Source organism: Calonectris borealis, chromosome 22 (genome assembly GCF_964195595.1).
Source record: "Calonectris borealis chromosome 22, bCalBor7.hap1.2, whole genome shotgun sequence".
NCBI classification, from domain to species: domain Eukaryota; kingdom Metazoa; phylum Chordata; class Aves; order Procellariiformes; family Procellariidae; genus Calonectris; species Calonectris borealis.
Window position 1 is genome coordinate 7,322,076 of NC_134333.1, and position 21,852 is coordinate 7,343,927.

General features: G+C 49.6%; 1 protein-coding gene across 6 annotated transcripts in view; it reads left to right on the plus strand.

Annotated features, from left to right (window-relative positions):
- The first annotated feature begins 606 nt into the window (after window positions 1-606).
- Window positions 607-21,852, plus strand: part of KANSL1 (KAT8 regulatory NSL complex subunit 1) — a 101,406-nt gene continuing 80,160 nt past the window's right edge. For 2 of the 6 annotated variants that reach the window (XM_075171291.1, XM_075171296.1), the window contains exons 1-2: window positions 9,362-9,493; window positions 19,804-21,190. In XM_075171291.1, coding sequence (XP_075027392.1) covers window positions 19,887-21,190 — 1,304 coding nt within the window. In that variant the 5' untranslated portion in view covers window positions 9,362-9,493; window positions 19,804-19,886. Of the gene's footprint in view, window positions 737-9,360; window positions 9,494-19,803; window positions 21,191-21,852 lie in introns of those variants that run through there. The other 4 variants (XM_075171294.1, XM_075171295.1, XM_075171292.1 and 1 more) reach the window with 3 other exon arrangements.

The window sequence follows — 21,852 nt, forward strand, 5'->3', positions numbered from 1 at the left end:
CGGTGCGGGGCGGCTGGGGGGGCCCGGGCTGCGGCGGGGGGGCGTGGGGCGGGCTGGCACGGAGCGGAGCCCGCCACCCCCCCGCCGCCCGCGGGCAGCGCCAGGCCAAGTCGCGCGGCCCCCCCCCCTCCCCGCCGTCCCGCAACTTGGCTGCGGGGGCCGGGCCGGGCCGCGGCGGGGCGGGGGGCGGCTCCTCCCGCGGCCGCCCGGGGAGTTGGGGGCCGGGGCTCGCCGCGGGGGGGGGACGGCCGCCGGGCCCGGGGCGCCGGGGAGAGCTCCGCCCCGCCGCGCTGCCTGGGGGGGCCGGGCCGGGCCGGCTCCGTGCGGAGCGGGGACCCCCCCGGCTCCCGCCCCGGGCCTCCATTTTAGCCCGGGGAAGCGAGGCCGGGCCCGGGGGGCTTCTAGAAGGATCTGGGGGTGGCAGCCCCCCGCAGCCCCGGCCCGGCCTCTGGGCGCTGCCGGGCCCCGTCCCCGCCGGCCGGCCCGGGGCGGGATGGAGGTGAAGGGGGGTACGGGAGAGCCGGGGTCGCGTGGGCTGTGCCCCCCTCCTCTGCTGACAGCCCTTTCTTTCACCAGGTCTTGGATTTTTCCACCTCCTCAAATAAATAAATAAGAAACTTGCAGACCTACCAGGCGTCGGCGGAGGCTGGAAGGATCCGGAGGCCCTCCCCGTGCCGCCGGCTGACCGCCTGGACCGCAGGTGGCGAGGATGGGCCTGGCCAAGATGCCCAGCAAGGTACGGCCTCCCCCGCTCCCCGCCTGGCGCGGCGAGGCCAACCTTCGGGTTTCGGGAACTGCTGGGTCGGACGCGCCGAGTTGCGTTTGCAGGCGGCGGTGTGGTTTCTGACGGTGCGGGATGAGTCTGGAGCCCCGCACGTAGTTTCTTGGCGAATGCGTAACTTTAAAATGGAGGTTCGGGAATACGGCTGAAAACGTGGATTCATCCCGTGTGTGCGGGGTGTTTTTCTCCAAAACCGTTCCAGTGCCCGTATGTAGTCAAGAGATGCGTAGCCTCCTCTTGGTAGCGTGGTGTGTATTTATTACCTGTCCTTGTGTGCAGCAGCATCGAGATATCAAGGTGTGACTTGCCCAGAAAAAGAAAGATCTCCTACTTCTTTTTCCCCCTTATTGCGCAGATCCTTAAACCACAGGTTTACATCAATCAGATCCTCTTTACTTGCTGATACAACCTGGTTAATACATGTAGTAATAATATGGAGAGAGTTTTGTGTGTACCTGTCAGGGTGGTCTCGGCTTTGTCCCGTGAAGACCGAAGGTCTAAACCTGGGTTTTCATGCTCACGTTTCCGTGCCTCTGGCTTCCCATGTGTGGAGTGGCCGTAGTGCTTCTGGGTCTGGAGGGGAAGGCGGCGAGGGTTTGCTGATGCTTGTTTTGAAAAGTCACCTCTTGCCTTAATGTTATTACAGGTTAAGAATTGTGTCTTAAACGCTTAGGTAGAGCAATCAAGTTTGGTGAAGCTGAATAAAACCTAAAGGGAAGCGCTAAAGGGAAGGATATTTCCCTCTTTTCGTAAATCTACAAGCCAAAGCAGCCTGACTTTAGGCCAATTATAGAGGCTGAATTTAGACAAATTCTCTTGTAATGGGAAAACCAAAAATCTTTACTCAATCCTTTCATACTGACCTTAGACAAATCTGCTCTGGTATCTGATCTCCAGTTGGCTAACACAACAGTAAAGGCTCTTATTCTGCGTATACATAATAACAGTAAGTTGTTGTGTGGGCTTTAAAAAAAAGGAATTAAAGCTTTCTGTTATAGGTTTTGGAGGTTATTACTAAATTTCTGGGAAGTCTGTGTTCTTACTTCTCCTGCTGAAAGTGGTAGGAAGGCGGCAGAGAGCTTCTCTGGAAACTGGTCCTTGTTTCCAAGTCCGCGTGCTGATGTATTGGCTTAACAGGGGTTGAACACGTGGCTGTGTGGAGCTTGACACCCGCGTGGGTACCTGCGTAGCCCTAGGGTGTTGTCAGCCCTGTGGTTTCGGTGCGTATGCCAACTAATGAGGGTCTACAGCAGTCGACGGTGGTGTTGCTCTGTCTAAAAAAAACGTTCCGATTCCAGACGTGAGCTCATTAGCCTCATGCTTCAGTCTGGAAAACTCGGAGGAGTAAAAAAGTAAAATTTAAAAGCGCTTAAGCCATTGTGTAATGGAGAGACGGTGTCTTGATGGCTGGGAAAGCTGCAGGTAGTGCCCGCGCCGTGCAGCCTGGACCCGTGCCGGGCAGCTGGAGAGAGAACCCCGGCTTTGGATTTGGGAGGGTGCTGAAGACGCCCGCTTTCTCCAGCGGAGCGGGCCAGGGATGGGCACGTGGGAGGATGACGCCGGGTCCTTTCTGCGTCCCACGAGCGGGCAGGGGCCGAGGGCAGGGAGGCCCGCCTGTGGCAGCGGGTCACGCGTGCGTCTGCTGGAGGGCGTACCGAGGAGGATGTGCAGACCGTCCTCGCGTCGGGCCGTCACGTCCGCTCCGCGTTTTTGCTCAGAGGCGTTGGCTTCTTGCGGTGAGGATCTAGTTGGACCTTGGTGTTTTGGAGTGTATGAATGTGTCATCTGTTCCTGTGCCAATTGCTTTAAACCTCTGATTAGTACATATTTGAGTGCTTTTGTAGCCTGTATCCCTGACTTGTGCTCAAACTCTAGCGCTTAATATTATTGCCACAGTTTGCAATGCTTTTTCATCAGAGAAGAAAGCAACTCCATTATAACCCTTAAGTTTTACAAAGCTCTTTACCTGCAGCTCCTCAAAGGGGAGGGAGGGTTTCTCAGAGCAGAGGAGCAGGAAGGTCTGCCTGGACCTTCGCATCTAACGGGCACAGGAAGAAATCTGCAGACTCTGCTGCTCCGAAGCTCTCTGTGCCGTGGGGGTGGTCGCAGAAACGGGGGACTCGCAGCCTTATTCCTCTCGCTGCCATTTCCCTGCAGTCGTCTGGGCACCGGTTCTCCTGCGCTGTCATAGGAAGTATCGTTAATAAGGAGAGCATGTAGGGACTTGACTTTTTCCACCGATGATCTCTGATGTTTTCCTGAGTTGCTGAGGGTTTGAAGGCAGGTGGATTTGGCTGGGACTGAGGAATATTTGTGAAGCCCTGAAACTTGGGGCTCAGACTTGCAGATTGTGTTATCTCTGAAACAGAAGCTCTCGGAGCACAGCTCTGACCTCAAGATGCTAGATGACTCTTGAGCGTGACCAAAAGAGTAAATAATCTAATACCCTGGTTATCGGCTGTGTTTCAGTCTGGTTAAACTGCTGTTCCAGTTTGGGATTAAACCGAATTATAAGTAGCTACCCATAGAGCGGTAATTTTTTCCCTGAGTCTGGAAATCCAAACAGCAATAGAATTATTGCAAGTGCCCTACAGCAGAAGCAGAAACCAATTCTCCTGGTAGTGGATCTGAGAAAGGCCATGTGAAAAAGAAGACTATAACATGAATTAACAGAGACTCGTAAAACAAGCGTTAATCTTGCTTGTGGCAGAGGGAGAGCTTTCGCCTCCCAATGTCAGCAGCGACTGGAGGCTGGCGTGGAAGGTCTCAGGTTTGCTGTTGACTCACGAGAGGGAGCGTGAGGTGCAGGATTTGGTGCAAGTCAAATCTATGAAGACGTTCTGCGAGCCTTAGCCCAGGGCTCGTGGATTCCCTTGCCCAGGATAGAGGAAAGTACATCAAGACTTTCCAAGTGGAAGAGGGAGGCAGGGCTGAGTTGCGCAGCAGGGTATAAATCTGGTCTCCCTCTCAGCCCTGTACTGCTGGTAGCATACCCATGCGTGTTACCACTTGCTGGGTTCCTAACTAATCCTGCTAACTTTTATGAAAACTCCTTAATCTATTTGTCTGTCCTACAGCGGAACTGAACGTTACCCCTGGCAGTGGGAACACAAGTGTGAAATGTCTACGCTGTAACTATACAAAACCCGTAAGGTATATTTCGGTGTTGAGATTTGAAAGGGTTGTCCCCTAAAACTCAATTAGCTCATGTCTCACGGCTTTATAAGACGTGGGCTTTCGCATGGTTAGTGCAGGATCACATTTCCCGCTCCTCTCCTTTCCTTTTTTTATTTTTTTCCCTCCTCCTCTCCCAGGATATAACTATGTATAACTTGAAATGAAAGGAATGCAACTTTTAAAAAGCGTGCCATCACCTTACTTATTCTGCTGTTAATTTGTATTTTATTTTACTGCTTGCATCGTTAAATGTCTGGGATCATATAGCGTACTCTGCACAAAACATACTGATTTCCATAAAGAAGTATTGTCTTAATTACTGCCATCGTGGTGTTTCTTGAGCAAATACCCAAGAAAACTGATGGGATCTGAGGCTTGTTCTTGTACCTCTTGTGCAGTTTATACATGTGTTTTGGATGGATCTAAGCCGACACGATAATATTGTTGGCAATTCATGGGGGCCTACGTGATACGGGGTTACAACTAAATGTAGATTTGGATGCTTTACCCTCTGCAAGTTGACCTGGCTATTGGTCCCTAGCTGGACTAACAGCTTAAAAATTCAGGGTGCTTTACTGTGAGTACTCAACCTGCCGTTCTTCTTTGGGAAGTACTTCACTGTATTCCCCAAACTGGTACAAACAGAAGTTCCCATGAGGATTTTGGGAAATCAGGCTTTTCTGTGCAATGTGCATCGATCAGATGCATTTGTGTATTCGAGTACTTTTTGGCACGATGAGACAGACATCTTTGGCAGGGATTCAGAAATACAGTGGTGAAGTTTGTTACCTTTGTTAAATAGTCATACGTTCCCAGCCTCTAATCCCTATGGAAACCATAGAAATACATTTTGCAGTGGAAACCATATAAATACATTTCACAGTTGAAACTGTAATTGATTCAAAATAGCTTATTACTATGTCATAATAACAAATGCCCCTTAACTTCACAGCGGATTAAAATAATTTCCCCCCTAGCCTGGGTAACAATCGAGCTGTGACCTTGAGAGGTCCCGATGGTCTACGGAGTAGAATCTCCAATATGAGAACAAGCAACACGTTGTCCTTGAAGTTGTGAACGTCTGTATGAAATGGCTTGATCTAAATCATCAAGGGGGTTTCAAACAAGCAGTGTTACTTGTGTGGATCACTCGGCTTTTTTAGCGAGTAGTATATTCATTTCTTGTTTATATCAAGCAAACTAAAACTTAATCCATCGATCTAGGAGTCCCCAAGGAAGATCCAGGTTTGTAGCTCGACCTTAGGATACGTTAGTAGAATAGGTACCTGCCCGATCAGGGAGGTATCGGGGTTGCAGAGCTCTACCAGTCTCTGCACTATTTACCTTCATGTGGTTCTACTTTCTGTTTTTTAAGGACTTTGCTCTCTGTCTTTCCTTTTCAATGAGCATTTTCAGAATATGGGCTGGGATCTGCTGTGTCTGTCACAGGTAAGGAGTGCCTTCCTTACCGTGACCAGACACGTTCCTTAATGTTGAAGAAGAATATCAGAAGAGCAACGATCACTGCAAAGGTCTCTTCTTGTTGCTATAGCTTATCTATATTTAGCTGTAAACCCAACAAGTCTTGCATCTTCTGAAGCCTCTGTGGCCGCCGATGTTTGAGTTCGCTGCTTTTTGTTAGGATATCTAATGAGGTTGCAAATGAAGATGCAGAAGTTGCAGTTGTATCTGTAGGGAGTCTCATCACTGTGTTCTTTGGTGGCCATTCTCTACCTTCAGGATGTTTCTCAAATTGATCGATCTAGCATCTTTGCAGGCTCAGAAGTCTCCCTTCATGCGTCCTAGTATATTTGTTAATGTAACTATATGTACAACTATGCATATACTTAGAATATAGAGACTGTTAAATTTCTGAGGCAGGTACAATCAAAGCAAGTCATGAGGGTTAACAGGTAGAGGCAGTGAATGCGTGTGGGAAGGACAAGGTAAGGGTCAGGTGTGAGTAGTTGGGTACATAACACTCACCATATATTGAACCCTCTGGTTTTTACGTTCTTGATGCTTTGCTTTGTGACTTCAAAGAAAGATGTAAAGGATGATGCTGTAAAAACGTGGATTCGCTGGGGAGAGCTCCTCTTGTTCATGCGGGGCATCTCAAGAGTAGTGACGAAGTTGTGCGAGGGACGCGTGGGCGAGGGTGGCTGGTACAGGAGGTGACCTGGAGGACATGACGTGGCACTATTTTGAATGGAAAATGGAGACTGGAAGGGGTGTAAAATGGTATGTGTCAGAGGCCAAAGTTGTATTATTTTAGTCTGCAGAGCAATTTTTGCTACATCATCTCCAGATCAGGTTGAATGAGGAAGGCTATAGATATGTCTGTGCTGCAGGAGGATCCAGATCTGTACCGGACTGTCAAGCTAGAGATCTCGGCTCTTGGGTAGGCATGCCTCCATTAGCAGAAAATTCTGCAGTGCAGAATGAACAAAAGATTAGAAACTTTATTGCGCAGGAATTTCTTTTAACTTCCTCCACAAGATTGCCCTCCCTCTTCTCTTCCAGTATAAAAATGCATTTGTTGCTACTTCTGCTTTTTAGCTGGACTGAATTCAAGGTAGATTTAAAAAAAAAATAAAAATCAGAGGTATGCATGCTGTTGTAGGGTCCTGCGTCCTGGCTTCCTAAAGAGCTGTCCAAGTGTGGTGAGGAGAAACAGATCAGGAGAAAGCACGAAGCTGCTGAGTTCATCATGCGACCGTCTTTCAGAAACAGTATTTCTGTTACCCTTAAGAATGGAATATATTCTCCGCGTGACCCGGTTCTGTGCGGGCTATGGAGTTGCTGATAACACGCTGTCCTGATGTCCTCCTTGGCACTGTTTCATCATTGACTTAAAGCCCAGTTCAAGGTCCCTAGACTCATTTTTTCAAGGTGCTGCATGAAATTGCTGAGACGGGGTAACTGGTGCGTTGGGACGGGGAATGGCCAAGGAGGGGAGGGCTGCGACTGCAAGGGACAGCATGCACAGGAGCGGAGCTGGTTGTCTGCAGCTCCCTGCTAGGGCATAAAACCCAGCGTTGGTCTCTGCTGTCCTTAGCTGGACATTTTTCTTGAAAAACACTTAAGTATGAGCTAAGTTTTGAGCACTTGTGTTGGTCAGCAAAGCCACAGTCGGTATCTGGCCTCTGGGGTAGTTTTGGCCGCGAGCGTAGATGGCCATGCAGGCCCTTAGGAAAAAATGATTAAATCTGTTGCCAGTGGATTTTCTGACCCAAAAACCCAGCTGTAATGACAGTTTCATGGCGTGATTTGTTAAGCAATATATTGGATTTTAAAGAGCAATAGCAGTATCTTGACTCTGTATCTCCACATGCTTTTTAAAGGAGGGAAGCATTGCTTTTCCCCTTGCGTGGCGGTGGGATTTGAAACAAGAGGAGGAAAGAAACTTGTCTGCATGGGCTGCGTAATCCAGACCGGGATTGCCCATTCTGGCTACGGAAACAGTATTCATAGGTCTTACCTAATTCTGCAGTCGAGACAGGACAGCTTTTATTTTTTGCTCTAAACCCAACTCCCTAGGGCAAGTACTCCTCTCTGTCGGTGTATAACAGCGTGCACTGCTGTAGCTTTTTCCCTCTGCAGACAAATGAGGGTATAAAGCACTTTTTTTATTGGCGTAACTGCATTCCTACTGTAGAGGCAGCACAGCTATAGTGAGGGGAAAGTACTGTGCTGGCTGCAAGAGATATCAAATCAAAACCGACACGTAGACCCACCTGAGGGGGGAGAGTGCCTTTGCCTGGCAGCAATATCGAGGGGTTTTGTGGCACCCCGCATGTCAGGTGAACGCGCGCGCCTCGGCTCCAGCTGCGCTGGGGGACAGATCGGCGTCACCCTCCTGCAAATGGCAAAACTGAAGGTCAAAGAGGTGAAATGGCTTCTGCACTCCCAAACTAATTCTTTTCTGCTCTGCTGCCTCTCGCTGTGTCCTGTGCATGTAGTGAGATGGAGTTTGTCGAGGCAGGGGAGAAAGGATTCCTCGGGTGGTATGAGAAACCCTCTTCTGCTGGGCTGCAGATTGCACTCCCGAGGTTTCCAACCCTGCGTCTCCTTACGGCGTTTGCCACAAAGCCTGTTCGTGGCCCTTGACATGAGGGGCTGCAGATCCCCAGAGGTGGGGAGCACGCAGACCTCCATCCACGAGCACAGGAGCTCGCCGTGCAGCACCGGGAGCCTTCGGGGGGGCTGATACGGCGGGAGGTCGTGCAGGCAGGACCGTATTTTGCAGTACCACCTCCCAAAGCTGCGCTGGCTCTGGGCGTTTTGGGGTAACGCCTCCCAGAGCTGCTCTGGATTTAGGGGTTTTAATGGAATTTTTAGGCAGAATTTTTGGGAATAAAGCTGAAGAGCCTGGCAGGGGGAAATGTGAAGTGAGCCAGGAAAAAGCTGCTGGGGCTGCAGGGGGAGATGGAAGAGGGAGATGTGTTGTTTTGGGGGGAAACCACTTAAAACGGTGAAAGTTTTTCTGCAGGGAGATGGAAAAAGGGGAAGTGTTGTTTGGGGAGGGGGAGGAATACTTGGAACAGTGAAAGTTTCCCGGCAGTGGGCTCGCCCCCCCCCCCCCCCCCCCCCCCCGGTGCTGGCGGGGCCGGGGGCGCTGCGGGGGGGGGGGCCAGACCCCGCAGCGGCACGTGGCGGGGCGCGAGGGGGTGTCGGACTACATCTCCCGGCATGCCCCGCGCGCCCCTGCGGAACCCTGCCCTTGAGCGGAGCCGGGCGCGCCTGCGCGCTGGGGGACGGGCGCCCCCTAGCGGGCGGCGGCAGGGCAGCAGCCGCCCGCAGCGGCGTACGCGGCGGCCGGACAATAGACGGCGGGTCCGCCCCGCCCCCGTCCCCCCGCCCGCCCTCCCCTCCCCGGCGGCGGCGGGCGCCCCTCCCGCACTGCAGCTCCTCCGCGCGGCGGACGCCCGGCGCTGCGGCGCGGCGGCGGCGGGAGCTCGGCGGGGCCCCCTGGCTGCGGGCGGGCGGCGGGCGCGGTACGCGCGGCGGCCGGCGGGGGCGCTGCGGCGCCCTCCTCCTCCTCCTCCTCCTCCTCCTCCCCCCCCCGGTGCATTCTCCGGCTGACGGGAGGGGGAGGGCAGAGAAGGAGCCCGGCCGCCATTTTCCGAGCCGCGCCGCCGCCGCGCTCGCCCGGAGCGGGGGGGAGCGGGGGGAGAAGAAAAGCGCCGCAGCGCCCGCTCCGCCGCGCCCCGCCGCCCGCCGGGCCCGCCCCGCCGCCGCCGCCCAGCGCTCCGAGCCGGGGGTGGGGGGGCCGCTCCCCCCCCCCCCCCGCCCGCCCCAGCCCGGACTGCGGCCGCCGCTCTGCGCCCGCCGAGGGAGACGGGCGAGCCCATCCCCCCTGCCGCCGGGGCGGGCCCGAGCGGGCGGGGGGGGCGCCGGGGCTGCGGCCGGGGCTGGCGGCGCCCGCCCCGGTTGCGGCGCCGCGGCTGCCCCTCGGCCGGGGCTTGTTTGCAAACTGCGCCCATTTTGTGGGGGGCCGAGCCCGCCCGGACCGCGCTCGCCGCTCGTCACGTGGTAGGTGCCGCTCGCCCCGCGCCGCTCCGCTCCGCGCCCGCCGCCCCGCGCCTCCCCCGCCGCCCCTTTGTTAGCGCCGCCGCGCCCCGCCGGGCCCCGCTGCGGGGCGGCCGCCGCGCCCCAACTTCTCCGCCCGGCGGGAGGCGGCTCCCCCGCCACCCCCCCTCCCTCCCCTCCCGGTGCCGGGGAAAGTGCGGGGGTCGCGGCGGGGGAACCGGGGGCGGGCTGACCCGCCGGCCCGCTCCCCCCCCCCCCGCCCCCGGTGCTGCGGCTCCCGCGGGCGGGGTGTGTGGGGGGGTGGCGCCACTTTAAATTGAAATCTCCGGCCCGGAGGCGCCCGGGTGGGCGGTGGGGTCCCGCCGGGCCGGGCCCCTCACGTGGCCGGCGGCACCGCGGCGGCGGAGCCCGGCCCCGCTCCCCTTGGGGAGGGAAAGGGACGGGGCGGAGGGGGGGGGAAATCACCATTCCCTAACCTGCGGGGGGGGGGGGGGGGGGGCACACGCGAAGTTTTAAAAGTAAACAGAAAAAAAAAAAAATTAAATTGCATAACCTCAGTCTTGCAAAACGCGTGGAGGGGAGCAGCTCCTCCGTCCCCAAATCCGCCTGGAAAATATTAACGTAGCGGTCTCCGGTAATCCCGGTGCCCCGGTGGGCTCCCGGCGCTGTCACCGGTGTCTGCGTGTGGGAGCCGTGGATGTGTCACGGTGCGCTTTCCCCCTTCTCTGGGGGTATACAATAGCGTAATTTTTCATGTGGGTTTGAGCTGCTAAGCCTTTTTCCTGTATTTACTTTCCGGCTGCTTCCCCCCCCCCCCCACGCCCGAACCGGCCCTGCCGATCCGGAATTATTTTTCTCAAAACAAGCTGGAAGAGCACGGCTATCCTGAAGTGCTTTCCGTGATCGGTACGTGTGTTTACTTCCATCCCGGGATTAGCATCTTCCAGTGCTTGATTACAGAGAAATTTGCCTCCTTTTGGGTATAAATGAGGGTCGTGTAAAAGGAAAAATACAGCGGCCAAATTTATTGGAAATTAGCCTTATTTTCTACAAAAAAAGCAGATCCTCCTTCCAAACCGAGGTGTCATCTCTCTGCTCGTTAAATTTGTGTACAGGTGGATCAAAACGCAGGCATTATATAGATTATATTGCCCGTTACGTAAAATGCACTTGAATGACAAACTGTAGTTTTCCATGAAACCGGTCAGGATATGGGAGGAACTGCAGGTTTTTATTTGTTTTGACTGACCATTATATTTTGAACTGGTTCGGGCTGTGTCTGTGTTCGCGGTTACATCATGTCATGTGTTGTGTACAGTGTGATTTGTGCCTCTAAAAATAAGGCAAGGTAAAAGCCCGTTTCTTGGAGGTAGGAAAGTCGGAGAGTACTTCAGCCGTGGTACGGTCCCGCTGACGACAGGGATATAAAACACTTCGGGGGGGCAGTTAAGGTGTTACGTGTCTGTGTGTGTGACTAAACCTTCGCCTTAGTTCTGAATCCAGGGATCTGTTTGTACGTAAGCGTTTTCTCTTTAAAACCATATTTGTCCTTTTTATAGCCTTTGTTTTCATGGAGGAGCCTCTGATGCTCTTCCCCTGCTTTAGCATAGTCCTCTTGAATTTTCATTCTGGCACGGGAGCGGTGCGGGTAGCAACGCTGTTCAATCTGATTACATGATTTCTTTAATTGAGAAGTCAGCAGCCTTTTAAATCGGCGAAGGGAGAGATGAAGCAGAGTCGATCCAGGGGCTGTAAAGGCGAAGCTGGGGAAACCCCCAACCCGCCAACGGGACCGGGATCCCGGGGAGCTCGCTTTTCTTTCCCGAGGTGTCCGCTGTCGGCCACCGTCGGGGACGAGATACGGGCGGCATGTTTTTTGGCGCGGGAGGGATGGGTATGTTGTTTTTTGTAGCCACACTGCCAAGGTAGCACAGCTGTGTGGGGCTTAATGGATTGATATGCTGCAGGAGCAGTTAATTGTGGAACTTGGTTGTGATACTGTTATAGCTGATCTGTAATGATTTAGCAATGGGGATGACTTGTGTTCCCTCTTCAGAGGTGATAAAGCAGCAGATGACCAGGCAGATGTGGCTGTGTTTCTTTTATGCTTTTCCCCCCACCCTCTCCTTTTCCTTTTATTTTTTTAATGCTTTATTTGAGTCTCATTTGCTCTCAGAGATCATCCGGTAACTGGAGAACTGGTGAAATTCTGCCATCACGCAAATCAGGGGTGAAAACTGAGCAGTTCTTTGACCAAAGTCACTTCCTTTTGCCCTGTTTATAACTGTGTTTTTGTGAACGCAACTGCCATTATCTAATGAACAAAGCCTGTCTCTGGAGTTTCAGCACTCCACCCTTTTTCTGCTCAGGCAGCGAGTGGTGCGTGTCCTTAGGAACCTCAAAAGACTCTTCCAGGGAGGATAAGACTTAATGTATAGTGAAGTAAAGGTAAGGCCTGAGGACTTCTTAGGTCCTATCAAGGCAGGGAAATGGTGAAGCTTGGGGAGGGGGGGGACAAGGGGCGAGCAGGACATGTTTTGATTTGCGGGCCTCCCCCCAATCCCCCCTTCCATATAATTTTCCTTTTCTGGAAAATTTTTATTTTTCTGGAACAATTTTTTGAGAGTAGGATCAGTGATATCTCTGCCCATTCCTATTTAACATCACCTGATTTTGCATTTTTTTGTTTGTTTTTTTACTGGAATGTGTGGGAAACAGGTGGGCCAACTTAGGCCTAAATGGGAATTTAATTTAGTGTAAGTGTCTCAGGTGGATCACACACTGACTAGACCAAATAATATTTAAGTTCTGCACGCATGCCTGTGTTCAAAGTGTTTATCGTTTCGTTAATAAGAGCCTCTTAGCATTTGGGCAGTCAGAATGGCAGATGATCTGAGAAGCACCGTTTCTGTTGCAGCATTTTATAAATACCATGTCCCTGCTCATAACTTCCAGGAATACAATGTCTATCTGGAATGAAAAGCAGCAAAGACTTCCGCGCACTGCTTGGGTTGAGAATCCTTCCCAGCCTTGTAAATAGCAATTTAGCTCTGTCTTGAAGGATACAGTTTTCTGTAAAAAATAGTTTAAATTGGAATAAAGGCTTTCTGTTTTTTCTCAGCTGGGCAAGGAGTTGTCATACTCAAATCAGCGAGAGTCCTGGTGATGCAGGACTTGAGTAAACATAATTCCATTAAAGCCTGCGCGTGTCCTCTTTGGCCTGAGTTCAGACCTGTGTTTTTGGAAGAGGATAGCTTGGATAAGGCCCTGTTCAGGTTTCAAAGAAAGTTAGAAAATAAGTGTGTATCTCCCCCTGCCACGGACCGCTGCTAGCAGATGACTGCCAAAGTATAACGCAGTTTAGAGAATGAGACAAACGGCAAAACGGGATATGCTAATAGCCATGAAGGCTTAATTCTGGAGGATAGAGTTTTGACAGCGCAGTATCTGAATTTAATGGTGAAACTGTGCTGTTTATCTAATGATATGAGGAAAAAGGGTAACAAAATCGCATCTGAAGAGAGGAAATGGGAGTAGCTGTCAGCCTGAACAGGCCGCATCTTCATCTGTTCCTTAATCTCTTGCTGCAAACTTAGTTTTTGCAGATTTGGTGGAAAGACAAGCCTTTTAAAAAAACTAGCTATTTTTGAAGAAGTTTAATTGACATATATACTTCTGTATTAGGAGCTGCTTCAGGCCTCAGAGACGGTAGCAGAAGATGGACCTTAAAGATTTCTCATTTTCAGCTCTGTCAAACGTTAGGAGTCCTCTCTCTACAATCTTTATAACTTCCTGTCGAGGTCTGCAGCGACAGAGGATATGATGGGGAAAAGTTACCGTGAAGTTGCCTTACACTAAATGAGAAACAGCAAACTGAGTTCACGGTGTAATTACAGCTCATAAAAAGGAACCTGTGATGTGTGATTGAACATTACCTTCTATTAAACGAGTATCTCTGTTCTCGAGTTCATGTCATCTTGGTTTTAGTTGCTGCTACGGCAGTCTTTGTGGATTGTTCTCTCTCCTGTGAGATCTGAGGAGCAATAAAAGCTGAGATCTGCAGTTAGCTGAGCATACGCGTCCTGGAGAACCGTGTTATGAACTCCATTCAAAATAAGGTATTTAAACTCAACTGGAGACCGGTCTGCCAGATTGGGCAGGGATCTAGTGATTGGAGACACTTAATTCTGCTCCTCTATTCTGTTATTTCCTCTTGAGGACATGGCCAGTTAACACAAGGCACTCTAAAAGACTTTTTGTAGTGACAGTCTATGCCTTGTTTTAAAATATGAAGTATTAAGGTGGTGCCATTTATGGGGGGGCCAAGGCAGGGTGTTTAAAAGTTTTGGTAACAATCATATGCTTTTGAGCAAAGGTTGCCATGACCGCACCTAGTGAATGAAAATGTGTCTTTAAAATTAAAAGGCAATTCTGTTTTTTGTTTAACTTGCTCCCTGAGTCCCGAGTTCAGGTTTTCATATTTCCTGGGCAACTTGCCCAGATTATGCGAAAGAAAAACAAAATCTCTCTGATATTGGATGGGGGGAGACCCGGATTTCACAATTAAAGCTTTTTTTTTTTTTTTGGTGTCTCTGTCAGACTGATTCTTTGTGCAAATGTCTCATTATTGTTTTTTAAACCACATTGCTTTTTATTTGACTGCAAACAGCAACTTTGTTCTGAAGAGTGACTTAACAGCAGTGGGTTTTTTTATCTCCAGCTACTTCATTTTCCAGGTGAAGGCATTCTTGCTTGTAATTATTCAGCTTTCCAGACTTTTGACTGGGGAGATGACAGTTAATCTTGCTTTGTGGCTTTTGTTTTTCTTTCTGACATCATATTGATAAAACCTTCTCTACCTCAGATTATGCAATTGATTCGTTTATTTATATCCAATGAGAATTCACAGGCATAACAGAAAGTTGTTCTTGAAGAAGGAGGCCTCACCTTGCTGGTCAGAGTTGACCACAAGACCCTGCCACTCGTGCGGACCAGCAAGTGGAAACAGCAGCTTTTATTTTAATCTTGGGGGCTTCTGGTTGGAAACAAAGGCTATAAAAGTGGAGCTCAGTAATATCTTTCTTATTTGTTCCAGTGCATAAGTACCATTTCCTGGGATGTTCTTAATATTAAAATACTTATTTTTCCCAGAGGATTAGGTGTGAGTCTGTAGTGTTAATATATGTGGAAGGTACTCGTGTATATATTTTAAAAATCTGTGGTTCTTATGCATGTTCTTAACATTTTTTTCATTAATATTAAAAAAAAAAAAAGCCTGTTTCCCAAATGTAGGTCATTATAAGCACACAGTCTGCTAAACTGCACGATAGCTGGCTTATCAATAAGTTTATTGTCCTGTACTTGCCTGTCACGTTTTCTTAATTAAAGCTTTGAGAGTTACTTCTCATGTAAATCTCTTTCTAAATTGGTAAACATCTGTTTTGCAACTGTAAAATGTTGAAAGGTGATAACAAAGGCGTGTAGAGGATCTGTTATGCATAATAGGTATAACTTTTGGTAGACGTACATTTTTGATGTGGAAAATATTTCTAGGGCTCAGGGTGTTAGCTTGTGTGTTGAGTACCTGCATTTTAAGTTACTGTGCTGAGGTTAGAAGCATAGATGATGTATTTCAGTTGCAAAATGAACTGTGTGTGGATTTTATTCTAGCAAGTTTGGGTTGTTTTTCTTTTTTTTTTTTTTTTTTTTCTAAAAGACATTTGTAACCACACGAATTCAAGAATTGGCTGCACTCTTGATTCGTGATGGGGGAGGAGAGGGGAAGTGGGAATTGGTATAACATTCACTTCCTTCAGGGCAGCTTTGCCTTTACTGCTTCTAATTCAAGAGCACCTTCGTGTGCGTATCTTCTGCAAAACTGTGTGTTGGGTAGGACGGAGCTTTGGCGTGAAGGAGTTTGCGGGTGGTCGTGTAGTCAGTTGGGGGGAGGCTTGCATCTAACACAGAGGTTATTTGTCCTTTTATGTGTATGTTGAACTTAAGTGCACATGATCACCCGTAACCTCTTCTGTCTTCATTTCTCGTGCAAGTTGTAGGAAAAGGGGAATGCGCCCAGGTGGGTTTGGGCGAGTGCCTCGTAGGAGGAGATCTGGGGAAGTAAGGAGGCCTCACAGCAACTATAAAGAGCAGTCCCAGTGTGGTTTGGCACGTGATGAAACTAGACAGTAGGTGCAGGAATTTGGATATAATGTCAGGGGTTTAAACTGTAATTCAGGGAATATAAATACGTAAGGAAGATGTGCTTGTCACCGAGCGGTGCTGGGAGGGATCAAAGGTGGAGGTAATGTAGCCAGGTGGGTGCAGGGCTCGGCGTGAGAAGGATGGCCACGGGGGCACTCGTGTCTGCGAGGAGACCTACTGGTGGGAGGGCATGGAGAGCCCTTCAGGAGAGAAACTGGAATGAGTTTAGATGGGTGGGCAAAGGAGAGGCTATTGATACCTCCCGTGTCCAGGACTCGGAGCTCCCCTGATCTTCTCATGAAGCTCGCTGGAAGCACAGGTGCCTGGTTTCTCCCCCTCAAACCCTTGCACAAAGATTTCAGAGAGCAAAAACTTCCCGCGTTCATTTTGGGCTTACTTTCTGAGGTGTTGCACAGAATCATGTGCTTAGAAACCCAGTTCTCCTTTCAAGGTCCGGTTGTAAAATTGGGTTTTAAAAGCAGACAGTCTTGAATAAGTCAGCATGCTGAAGGATTGTTTTCAGGGGTGTCATGACCCGATAGCTGCTCCGGGGTGTAGTGTGACTGGGCGCGTTCCTTGTGCCTCTTCTGACATCCCATCGTTGCCTCGACCTTATTCCCGCTCTTCCCTCTGCTCTGGGCTTAAAAAGCGGTAGGGGTTTGAATGTTGGCGTAGCTGACGTGGAATTGTGGGTGAAGCCACCTGAGTAGGCCTGGTGACTTTCCTCCCTCGGTGGCCTCGCGTGCACTCCTCGGGAAGCGAGGGAAGATGGACGAGTTACGATTACCCTGTTTTTACCTGCTTACTAGAGCCTTTCATCTTTCCTCTGTTAATTAATGCTAACTGCTCTGGCAGTGCTCTAGTTTTCAAGTGAAAATCAAGAATGTGCTTGTGGATTTTGAGTATTATCTTAAGACACGTTGTAAACGCCATGCTGGCCTTCCAGAAGCAGCTCCTCTTGGATCTTCCCAGGTGAAGTCTAGCACGAGGTGGTGTGCCGCGGCTGTCGAAGGCAGGGCTGGAGCTTGTACTGCAGCACACACGCTGTGGTGGTGGAACTGGAGCGGTAATCCAGTTACTCTGACAGTTGTCTACCAGCAGGGCTTCTGCAGGAGGAGAAGCATCTTGGTCACATGCATGTCAAGTGCTGGGAGTCCTAGATTCTTGGTAGAGAAACACCAAAAAAAGGGACCCATGGCTGCTCAGATCAATGTACTAGTATTGATGGGTGATAGCAGCTTGGGTAGAACTTGCCACATGGTTTGAGTCCCAGAGGCAGACGCAAGATTCAGGATAATTCTTGGAATTACTGTCAAAATTCTCAGAACGCTCTGAAAGTTCCTCAGACTGTGTCCGTGTGAATGACCTGTCCTTTTCTTTATTTCTCCTTCCTATGGTCACCTCAGAGAGATGCCTTACCACCCTCTCCCCTCCAATGCCCTGTTAAGAAGAAATTACTGATAAGTGTAATATGGCTTTAATAACAACCAAAATATAGAAACAGAGGGGAGGGAACATGCTTACGAATATTCCCTAATGTTTGTTTGTAAGAGTAGAGATCTAATTCAGTGTTAGAAAAACCAGTGCTGTCTAGCATGCAGATAATTCATGAGGACCTAAATAAAATAAAAAAAAATACACCCAATAACTTTTGGAGGTCATCTTTAAGCTACTAGAACAAAGCCTTATTCTTAAGGGAGGCTTTCCAGGCTTCCAAAGTATTTTAAATGCTGTCCACCCAACTGAAAGTGAAGCCAAGGAGGGTTGCAGTAGCTTAGTAGGAGGATTTTCTTTTTAAAATGAGTTTGCTAACCTGGAGGAAAAGGCAGTATGAAAGTTTCACTTCCATTTTCTACTTCTGTTAATTTAACTAAAGTTAATGACCTACAAATTTACTCTAAAATACTCTTCAGCCTAGGTAAACTCCTAAATGACTGGAGTGCAGTGCAGATATGTTCATAAAGAATCATTGCATTCAGCACCAAGTGCAGGTTTTTCCGCTTTTTTTGCAGTATGGGTATTTCCTAAGCTGCTCTCGGTATCTTGCAATGCTGCGGTGGTAATTGTGGTGAAGAGCACTGATCCAGGAGTCTTCCTCTGGGAGACAGACCAGCGTGTTTCTGCAGAACTGAGAGCGCCCGTTAGGAAGAGGCATTCCGAGCGTACGTGTCTCTGTAGTGAAGGTCTTGGTAGGAGGCTGGAGTGGGGGAAGTCCTTTATTCTGACAGTCTTCCTCCCTCCTCTCCCAAGGGCGTCTTAGCTACAAGTGGAAAGTTCCCTGCAAGTTCCTTTTTTTTTATTTTCCTCTCTGAATAGTCATGTTCAGTCTTTATTTATGGACCTAAATGGTGACTAAAAGCCATTTTCAGTAAGCCTGCAGTAAATTTTTAGGCATGCAGTATCCTTTTTTCAGTAAGGACAAGGTATAGTTGGTTACAAAATAGGCCAGGTTCTGTCGACAGGGGACTTCTGAAGTCTGAACCCACCTCTAGTGTCTCTGTACTTCTGTTACAATAGCTTCAGGGTTTTTTTATCAGTCCCTCTGTGAGTGTATCCTTCCCTGTCTTCTTCCTCTGTGTCACGTAACGGGGTTTGGCGAGAGAGTTAGTTAGCAAGACTGCAGATGGTCTGAATCGTAGACCCGGTGAGGGACCTGCCAGTTGGCCAACGTACACGCTCATTGGAAAGCAAACAGGGCAAATAACTTTGAGCTTGTCCTGAGGGCCTTCCCTCCGTGGGGATGTGGATTTGTTTCTCTAACTCATCTCTGACTTTTCACAAAAATTCGGTTTTTAGTACTTAGTGTTTTTCAGCCCTGATGTCTGTCTGTGGTCCCTGTTATGGGGATGCACCTGGTGTGACGCTGGGGAGCAACTGCGGTGCAGCTGGTGGAGGCTAGCAACAAAACTGGCTGTTAAATTTTGCTCATTCAACATATTCAAACTTTAGATGGTTCTCACTTTTCCTGTAAAGTGGTATATTAATTTGGTCATTGGGGTGCGTTAATGAACAGCTACAACAAGCTTATGCAAATTTATGTGAAATTAGAGGATTGGCATATCGGGCAAGAGATCAGGGCAACTTGTATTATTAAATTGACATTGAAATAGCTTATGAAGGTGCTAGATAAATTTTGCAGCAAAAGGAAAATGAAGGTAACTCTTGCACTGGTAGCATAGCCTGTGCTGTGGGTTATGTGAATGCAATTTAAAAAAAAAGACATTAAAAATCACTGACACTTTTTAGTGGTAAAGAAAGTAGGTAAGTGACCAGAAACATGAAGGTGATGGAAGGGGAAAGGTTGCATATACATGAATGAAGGGTCTTTGGTTATTTCTCTTGTTTGATCTAGTAGAGTTAGGCCATGGCTTGCTATTGTAGTCAGTGTAGAACTGCTCTGTCATGGTGTGCGTGTGGGTTAATCTTTATCCATGTTCTTGAAAGAGGAATGGGAATTGCTAACACTGGAAATCACCTGGCTTATTTGGAAATGTACTTGTGGGAAAGTAGGTTTCATATGCACCAGGGAAATGACTTTCTTCAGATCCAAGGCTTTCAGGGAAGTGGTGGGGTTGCCAGTGGGTGTGGAGTGGTGGGGTTTCTTCAGCCACTGGCAGTTTAAGCATATGGAGATTTGTTCCCCCTCAAGCCCTGTCTCTGTTACATGTTATAGTTCTAATTTGTCCTTTTTAAGGTACCTGAGCTGGCAGTAGAAGCAGTGAAAACTGTTTTGTAGACGTAGCTCAAGGATTTTAAAGATGAAGTTGGTGAGCTGCTGGCACTGAGGCCAGACCTTTCATGAAGGCCTGGAAGCATGCTGGTGTGCTGGGGGGATGGACTGAAAGATGAGGGTAGTAGTTACAGGCAGGCACGAGCTGTGGGAGATCCTGAGGACCGGCTTGCGTGTTGCTACTTCTGTTTTTACCAGCCTGGTGCCCGGATGGCTCCGCTCAGCACGAGGCTGGTGGTCGCAGAGGGAGGATGCTGTGCCGAACGTGAAGCTTGCGTGGCTTTGCCAAGAGTTGATAAGTCTCGCTGCTGTTGTCCGTCTTGTTTTTTTTATTTTCTGCAAGTGCAATGCCTAACTTTCTCTTTTTCCTTCCCTTCTGTAGGCTGCCCTCGGGAGAGGCAGTGGGAGGCAGTGGAGCTGGCCTCGGCACCGGGAGAGGCTGGACTTCCCGTCTCTCTGTGCTGAATGGCTGCGATGGCGCCCGCTCTCACTGACGCAGCAGCTGAAGCTCACCACATCCGATTCAAGCTGGCTCCCCCGTCCTCCACCTTGTCGCCTGGCAGTGCCGAGAGCAACGGCAACGCCAACAACATCCTCCTGGCTGCCAACGGCACCAAAAGGAAAGCCATTGCTCCGGAGGATCCCAGTTTAGATTTCCGAAACAACCCTACGAAGGAAGAGCTGGGCAAGCTGCAGCCGCTAGTGGCCTCTTATCTCTGCTCGGATGTAACATCTGTTTCTTCAAAAGAGCCTCTGAAGCTGCAAGGAGTCTTCAACAAGCAGACAGTCCTTAAATCTCACTCTCTCTTATCTCAGTCCTTCTTGAAAACAAGTGATCTGTTGGGGAGGCAACCAGTGTTGGAATTCACTTTGGAGAATCTAAAAACAATGAGTACTAATAGCCAGCCACCTCTGCCGCAAGCGCCTGTAAATGGCTTGGCCAAGAAATTGGCCAAAAGTACCAATTCAGACCATGAAAACTCTAGTTCTTTGAATGGTGGGAAGTGTGCTCCTCCTTCTGCTGCCCTCCAGGGTCTTGACTATAACGCAGGAGGTTCTGAATTGGGGGACTTGAAGACCGGGTTGACCAATTGCACTCTTCCACATAGAAGCCTTGATGCAGAGCACACAACTCCATTTAGCAATAATAGCACTGCAAGCAAATCTTCCCTTAATTCCACGGAGCAACAGCGGGTGCTCGAGGGTGGCAGTGGAGAGACTAGGTTGCCTGGTGTTGCTAGTCACCCTGACTTCGGGAGCAGTAAGTTGGAGGAGCAGAAACCTTCTCTGTTGGCCGGTCACCACAGTGCTCTCGACTCCGAGATGAGGACGAGAGCACTGCTGCGACGGCAGGCAGACATTGAGAACCGTGCCCGCAGGCTGCAGAAACGCTTGCAGGTGGTGCAGGCAAAGCAGGTGGAGAGACACATCCAGCAGCAGTTGGGTGGCTTCTTGGAGAAAACTCTGAGCAAGCTTCCAACTTTGGACCCCCTGAGGCATCGGAGCCAGCTGATGTTGACCAGGAAAGCAGAAGCAGCCTTGAGGAAAGCTGCGAGTGAAACAGTTACTTCAGAAGGCCTAAGCAGCTTCTTGAAGAGTGATTCAATATCGGAAGAACTGGAGAGATTCACGGCCAGTGGTATGGCCAACTTGAGATCCAGCGAACAAGCGTTTGACTCGGATGTCACTGACAGCAGCTCGGGAGGAGAGTCTGACGTTGAAGAAGAGGAACTGACCAAAGCAGACCCAGAACAACCCCACGTACCGCTGTAAGTAGCAGTCATGCTTTGCGTACCTCTGGTGGGGGGAGAGCGAGGTGAAAGGTGGCAGATGGGAAATCTGGTTTTTGTAGGAACACTTCTTTTTTGATGGGCTTAGATCAAAGAAGTAATTGTTAAAACTAGTGTGGTGTGATTTGCAGCACACTTCCTAGTTCAGGCAGCACATGCAACATTGAAGATAAAATTCTTTGTGCATACGGTAGTCATTGGTGTTCTTGTGGAGCAGCAAGTCCTGGAAATGCTGGCTGGAGCGGTGTAAGCACGCTGCAGATACAAACGGTTCTCGCCATGGTGTGTTGGACCTGTCCCCCGAAATGAAATGTTTGTCTTTTTACAATGGGAATCTTTGTTGTAAACCAATTATGTAAAGTAAGGCCAGTCTGAATCTTTGTAGCTGACAGCATACTTGTGACTGGGGGATTATTTTTTTTGTTAAACGAACTGGCTGGGAAAAAACCTCTGAAAGGATTTGGTCCAAGTGGAAATGTGAAGTGAGTGTGTTCTCTTCTTGAATCTGGGAAATTATTGTTGGGAATTTTCTTCTTGTCTGTGAGTTGCATTAAATGATGACAACAGCCTCATAATTATGTTGTTAACTGGATGTTGTTTGCATAAGTATTAGGTGTCAGTTTGTGTGTGGAGGAGGAAGA